Source organism: Cyclospora cayetanensis, unplaced genomic scaffold (genome assembly GCF_002999335.1).
Source record: "Cyclospora cayetanensis isolate NF1_C8 unplaced genomic scaffold, CcayRef3 CcayRef3_contig_36, whole genome shotgun sequence".
Classification (NCBI taxonomy): domain Eukaryota; phylum Apicomplexa; class Conoidasida; order Eucoccidiorida; family Eimeriidae; genus Cyclospora; species Cyclospora cayetanensis.
The window spans coordinates 103,771-111,309 of record NW_020312325.1 but is presented as its reverse complement, the minus strand read 5'-3'; the positions used below and the strand labels follow the sequence as shown (position 1 = coordinate 111,309).

Genomic DNA, 7,539 nt, shown 5'->3' with positions numbered 1-7,539 from the left:
GTGTCCGCTTATACTACCCAGATCCAAAAGCGACTAAGGGGCGAAGCACTACCACGTTGAACATGATCTGCCTTGGCTCAAGAAAAAGTGATGACTCCCGTACTCGTACACCCGGGCTTCGTAACTCAGTGCCGCTCTGCTCACAGTACATAATAGTCTGGCCGCCGAGATCTGTATTCTTAAGGAAATCAGCTTTCACGGTCTTTCTGGAGGCCTAGGATGCGTCCCGCAGCAGAAAACCGTGGACTATCATGCCCAGATTGTCAGCAGCTGAATCCGTGAAATTTGTCATTACCCAAGTTTTTTTGCAAGGCTCTTGGATGCTGGAACGATTCGTACTGATCTGACTATGGACTTTTGCTTTGGACTGCCTCAGTTGGGTGGTCAGGTTAGCATCGATGTCGCTGTCGAAAGACTCAGCAAATATGCCCATCAAATGCCTTGCTCCAGCTCTGCCACGGCTTAGTAAATCGCTCAACTATTCTTACCTCATTCCTTAAAGCTTTGGACTTTCCACAGGGATTATCTTATGAATGGGGATCAGACGTTCAATACGGCGTACTCGCGTGTTGTTACGACCCGGTACACATTGGGTGTCCTGTGACCCCTACCAACCACCCTGAGGCAGATGCGCAGACAGAAACAATGAACTGCACTCCTCTGCTGTGTCCTTGCAAAACTCCGTGCTCACCCAAATTCAACTTTTGACTTGGTTTTCACCCTTGTGCTGTGCATGCCCCTAATAGAAAAGTACATCGTTCTGCCAGTTGCTCTTGCGCACCTCTGGTGTCCACTGACGAGCCCATCCCCGATCCGGGCCTGGACAAGATGGTGCGGACCAAGCAGTCAGCATTAGCAATAGAAGGTCTCAGAAAACAGTGGGGCGCTGGTACATGTAAATATATGAGCAAACCTTTAAATGAGATAAGCACTGAATTTTGATACGCGGCGATTGGTACTGTATTTCGAGCTTGAAGATTTGGTTCTGGCGGATCACTAGGCTTTAGTAGGTGAACCACAAGGTGACGAAACGAGGAAGCTTGCGTCCAGGCGGCTAGGACCTTTTGCAATTTTGCCACGAAGAAATGCTCTGTGCTACGTTAATCGATCCCACAGAACTACTAATATTGGCTTCCTAGGTGGAATCAAGGCTCCCAATCTGTTCGTGGACCTTGCCGCCCAAGTGTAGAAGCGCAGCATTATGCAACAATAAAGCACCGAGGACACGTTAGACAAGACATTTTAGTGAGGTGATGTGGTGACCGCCAGACTTACTGGTTGATGGAGGAGCAGATGCAAGCGTCGCCGCCTGCGGGAGAGGTTGCTGCTCTGCTTGGCTAAAAAAGCTAGTTACCATGGATAATACAACACATGTCTACTAATAATTGAAGTTCTTTGCCTTTCCAGTGCCTGATATGGCTGCCTTTATCTATGTGCACTCCTTGAAACACTCCAAACTGTTATTATCTTGATGGTCCTGCTCACGTTTATTTGCTGGCACTCGTAGGTATCCTGTCTGTACATCCTCGCTAATGCTTCTATTGGGGCTTTCAAGTGTACTATGTCGGGTACGCTGGCTGTATTTGCATGCCGACATTGCTTTATGAGGTGTGAAGGCACTGCTGAGCTAGTGCGCATCTTGGGTTTCTACATTTGCTCTAATTGTCTTGTGTTGTGCTGCAGCGGGAGGCTCACACATTTCCTCCGCTCGACGATGGCTAGCCACAGCTCCACCACAATCGTGTTCGTTTAGTCCCTCGGACTTGTTGGTCAGTGTGTGTAGGTCTTCAGTTTGACTTCACTTCAGCGCTTCATGCCCAATTTGCCTTTTCCCCACGCACTTCAGCGGCAATGCCTGCTTGGAAAGTAGGGGTCGGACGGGAGTTTTACGGCTATTCCGCATTCACCTAGTCTCGACGTGCAAGTACGGAACACGAGGGTGTCTGTTTTGAGCTGTAGCGGGGCCAGCTACAGTGTGGCACTATCTACTACCTTCATTAGGCTGGATCAAAATAATTAATTAAGATCACGCGTTGCTTAGTTTGTAAGTATACATGAGCTATTGCAAGCTAGCAGTAGCTCACTCAACTAAGACACACTGCTTTTTATGTACGTGAGCCCAGGATGCTATCTACAAGCAGGTGTGAATGTCGGACTGCATTAGAGGTGCAGCACAACCTCGCTGTGACTTACCCCTCATGTCGGAATTCTGAGGTGCGCGGGCAAGGAGGGAATGGTTTTGGAAGAACACTGAATAGCTTAAACCAATTTTGTACTAGGTTAAAAGTCAAGTTCCTTTCTACCGAGACCTCAAATAAAGCGTTACATCAGGCAAGCTAGTATGTAATAACAAATCCTTTTGGCTAACAGTGCGTCTCCGACCATATATATGTATTGTATCATTTGGAAGGACATATAACACTGTTGCATACGGATCTTTGCTGCCGATAAATGGAACAGGGCATAGGCTTTCGAGGAAGATTGAGAAACTTGATTTTTGATTGCCTGGCTTCTCATATTCTAGTTTTCCTCGTCGATATATACTACATGAAGGGGAACATTAGAAGAAGGCTTCCACATTCTCACTACCGAGTGCAGCAGCCGAACTAATTTGATCGCATTCTGTTTCAGCTCGAAACGAGCTTTTCGCTGTTTGAAACTCGGCGTGCAGCGCATGATATACTGATATGTTTACGTCCTCCCAATTGTCTCTCTAGCACGATGTGAAAGCAACAATTGAACTTTGAAGTGAAAACAATCTTGGCTCTAATAAGGAGCGTTTCTTTCTACACGTGTGACACGGTTCCCCCATTGGAGTTGCGCGACCCGAAGGAAGGCTTCAAGGAAGATCGCACTCTGCACCATGGTTCAAGGGATGATGAGCATGGCATCTAAGTGTACTCATACGCCGTAGCAAGAATTGTCGAGCTTGCCTCCAATAGAGCATGAGGTGGGCCACTGTGAATGCTCTGTGGTGAGACACTGACGAGCCCTTTGCAAGGGGACACTGAAACCCATTGATTAGCTGTTTTGCTGGAGCACGACACAGTTGAAACAACAAGGAAACAGGCGCAAAAGCCTTAATTTTGCTGCGTACTGCGATGGAAGGCCGGATCCACGCCAGGTGCGGCGACACGGGGCTTCGTGGCGTTGGGTGTACACGCAACACGAGTTATCGGGTGACTACTGGACATTAGTAGCCTTTTATTTCATAAGAGACCATAACACTACGAATCCTGACTTTCGAAACGCGTGTCCAGGGTTAGATATGCCTTGCAGACCACTAATTTCACCGAAGGGTTGGGCAAAGCGGCACTTGCCCGGCCTGGACCAGAATTTCGCCACATATTTCTGTTTCTGGCTTATATTTGTATTGTGCTGTAGTGGGCTGAAGCGGTGCCCTGTCTCGTTGACTTGCTAGGGTTTGGGCAGCGCACATGCGGAGGGGGGATACGTTTATTAGTACTTGAGCGTGCATGTGTACCTTGACTTCAAAGTTCGTCCCCTGTAGGCTTATAGTATCGGGAAGTAAATTCTAGCAGATCTGAGATTAATTTATGTTCTTCTTTTCGTGGCAACTCAGCTGACCGTGAGTTTTCCCCTCCGCACTAGCTACCGGCCGAATACACAAAAGCAAGCAGGGAAAACAAAACTGGAAACGTGCAACTAGGATGGAGCTCCAATCGGACGATGATGCCTCCCCGGAAGATTGTGAGCTGGACGAGTTTGTCTTCGATGAAGACGACCTATTGGGCAACATGGCGGCACCTCCCAAAGCCAAGGTATCCATAGCCACCTCATTACCTAGCCCAAATCTAGAGAATGAGCACCATGTGCTGTCAAAGCCATCCTTGGTTTCTTGAATGCCCACTATTTTGACAGCAATCAGTTTTTTCCTTGGTATCTACTAGTTGATCCGATTATCAAAAAAATGCGCGCAATATTAATCTCAACAATATTGCTGCGGTTGTGTCCAGGGTTTGGTTCCGAGATACCATTCACCAGAGTCTTTAGACAGACGTATCGACGAGCTTGTCCACGAAACTGCATCTCTCATGGGCTTGAATGAGGCAATCGTGGGGTTAGCAGCTGGTTTGTTGTCATCTGACAGTTCCGTCATCGGAAGGAGGGCGTGCTGCCATCTTGTCCTCAATATGGATTTCTTTTCATCATGTATTCTATAGGGACTGTGTGACGATTTTGGCGCATGCAGGATCCTTCTACGAGCGTTTGACTTTCGCAGTGATGCACTAGTCCAAGAGTGGTTCAATGACAGCACTGCGGTTCTACGAAAGGTACCGCATTCGTAGCATTGAGGGAGTACAAAAAATCTTGCTTCGTGCCATAGACTGGACTTTCCAACATTGAGAAACTCATCGGCTTCTTAGTGGAAGATTAACTTCGATTTGCATCTCAGCTCGCGTTGCATTTCTTGTGTTTCTGTCAAGTACCTTTGCAGGGTATGTAAACGACTTCAACACCTAGCCTATGTGGAAAATGCTGCCTGCTTTTGCAGGGCAGACTGCCACCTGAGGTTCTAAGTATGGAGCACAGTAGGGTTCCTGATGCTACCGACAATAACTCACTTTTACCTGGAGGGCCAGACGCGTCGAGCAGTGCCTCAGAACCTCTGGCCTGTTCCGGGAGGATCAGCAAGAAAGATGAACCGGCTGGCGAGACGTTTGAATGCCCCGTTACTGCATGCATTGTCCCAATGACTGAAACATTCGCTCTCAAATGCAATCACAGATACTCTAACGCGTGAGCAACGAGCGCGCTGAAAGCCCCCAATTCTTGGCTTGGTTTGTACCCCTGCGTTGAAGTTCAATTCTAAACAAGGATCTTTGTGGCTGTTTGGCTGTGGTGTCGCATGTTACTGCAGCGGGTGGGTTGGATATTTAGACTCACTCTTAACTGAAGGCCCGCAACGCTCTCTTGATGCCCGGTGAGAGTAATATGAATGCTGCGCTAAGGTATAGACCCACAGTTATTTTTTGATTCCATGTTGGGGGTTCTCGGATGGGATTACTGGCAAACCAACAGCGTATTGGGGGACCGGGAAGCGTGCATATGCCGGCTCTCATGCTTTTGAATATTTCGCTGCAATTGAGCTCCTGGAGGTGCCATGCACTGGTGTGCGCGAGTGGGGATAAGCCACCGGTGCATGGAGGAAAAAGGCTTGCTGATAAGCACGCGGAAAAAGAATGTCAAATTGACGGAAGTATACCCTGCCAAACATGTGTTGTAGCCTCGGTAGAGTGTTGAGTAAACGGCTGCTGTTCCGTTGGTAGTCCATGAACGTCTAGCGACGCGGGGGTCTCATGAAGTCTTCCGACGGCACAGCCCCTTAGACCGACGACTTTTTGCTGCAATCCTGTTCTGAACTCTGGTAGTTTCCTACCGTAGTGTACCACAACTAGCTCCTATAGAGTCTGCTAAATACATTTATCGCCGTGTGCAGGTTTTCGTCAATGTGCGTTCATGATTGCGAGGACCGCGTGTGTTGTACGTAGGTGTCCTTTTCCCGAGTGTCTGGAGCTTGTACCGATGGACGTGTGGCGTTTCTTCCGGGGTCCCTCAGCAGTTGGACGCCTGCGGATGTTCGCTCGTGAGCAGTTCGTTGCGAAGCGACTAGCACTTGCGTGGTGCCCTTCTCCAACGTGCGAACGTGCGGTGGAGTTGGTGCCAGCGGGAATGAGTTGCGAGGGGTCTGAGGCCGACGCCTCATTATGCGCCCTGTCTGCGGCGGAAGTGGCAGCAGTATCGGACGTCACCTGCATGTGTGGCACTCGTTTTTGCGTTCTGTGTGGCGACGAACCCCACCGTCCGATTTCTTGCCGGGTTATAGCGGCGTGGATGCGGAAGAACGTTCGGGAGGCCGACAGCGTAACATGGATTTCCTGCAATACGCAACCTTGCCCCAAGTGCCACCGCCCCATACAGAAGGACATGGGGTGTATGCACATGCGGTGCTACTGCCAGCACGAGTTTTGTTGGCTTTGTCTTGGTGACTGGAAACAGCATGCAACCACGAGCTTTTACCGGTGCAATGTTTACGAGCGACGAGGTGGTGATGCTAACAAGGGATCAGACAAGGCTGATGCCCAGTATGCCCTGGAGCGTTATGCGCATTTCTTTGAACGCTACAGGGCCCATAATCACGGACAGCAAGTTGCTGCTGGCATGCAGTCCAGCCAGTTGAAGAAATGCCGAGAAGTAGCTGCGGCTGCTGCGTGTATTGCCTTGCGGCAGACACCAGCATGCGCATCTGCGCAGTCCATGGCGGGCAGTGAGAGCAACAAGCCCTCTGCTGGCCCTGCTTATGTCTCAGCCAGCATAAGCTCAGTGCAGCCGGGGGAGCGACTTGGAACGGTTCCCACGAGCAACAGGGAAGCAACCGGTTCTCTCGGGTTCGGGGAGGACTTTGATTGGGATTTTCTGGAAAAAGGGTGGTTACAGGTGATAGAGTGCAGACGCATGCTGAAATGGTCATATGCATTTGCATTTTTTGCGGAGTTTCCAGAAAACCGCCAGAAACACCTCTTCGAATTTCATCAAGGCCAACTGGAACGAAGTCTGGACACTTTGCAGGAAAGGTTGGAAACTTTTGAAGCGCGGGAATACATTGACCGAGATCCTGCAGATTTGCTTCATTTCAAGATGCATCTGCTGGATCTGACAGCAGTCGTCCGGGGGTTCTTTGCAAAAATATGTGACGTATTCGAAGATGAGTTTGTCGCTGGTGCATTGCTCTTGGACGAAAGAGAAGCTGCATAGCCCCAATACAACATGCTATAAGGGCCACCGCCCACAGCGCCTTTCAAGGGGCTAGGATCTAACCAAATACCTGTCATTTGCAGGAACTCGCAATGATGAATTATAGAGGGCTTAGGTGAACATGCTATGCATTTCACTTTCACCTGATATGATTTGCGTCGAATTTATGCTTGTACCGCGTGCGTTTGGTTTCTTACGCCACCTACTTGATTTATATCCACCTTGTTTCTTTCTTTAAACTTTGTTTTTGTTTACTTCGATACAAATTATGTAAGTCAAACATTTAGCTTTGCAGCACTCCAGTAAGCTAAAGCAGTTGTGGCAGACAGTTTGTAGCTAGTGCATTCTTGACTACTTCGTGTACCCTCGCGCGTGTGTCAGCGTAGCCCGTTAAAGAAAAAGCAAAACTCTCAGCACAATGCAGGAGACCCAAGGAAGTGTGGAAGCTGTAGTTAAAATCTTGCTTGTGGACTCACTGTTATGTGTAACTTAGTAGCATGCTGATTAGATCCACACTTGGTAGAGAGCTAAGCTTCACTGGATAAAGAGCACCACGCGGGCTTCACCCTACTCTACATTTTCCGAAGTATCACCGCAAAATACTACCGTACACTCTGAAAATTGAGCTAGGGAGAACTATGTTCCGCGTAAGCGGGAAGACTTCCGCCGTTGGTGTTGAGGCTCAACGTTTCTAGGCTCCCAGAATGCCCCGTCATGCCTGTTTGCACAAGGGTTGCGCCACGTTGACATCCCCTGCAGTTG

At 49.0% G+C, this 7,539-nt stretch overlaps 1 protein-coding gene across 1 annotated transcript; it reads left to right on the top strand.

Moving 5' to 3' along the window:
• The first annotated feature begins 3,671 nt into the window (after nt 1-3,671).
• Nucleotides 3,672-6,777, top strand: LOC34621967 (probable E3 ubiquitin-protein ligase ARI5). Its single transcript, XM_026334113.1, has 7 exons — nt 3,672-3,782; nt 3,978-4,081; nt 4,214-4,295; nt 4,517-4,761; nt 4,883-4,945; nt 5,514-5,868; nt 6,061-6,777. Exons 1-7 carry the CDS (start codon nt 3,672-3,674, stop codon nt 6,775-6,777), a joined length of 1,677 nt encoding a protein of 558 aa, XP_026189898.1.
• The last annotated feature ends 762 nt before the right edge of the window (nt 6,778-7,539 follow it).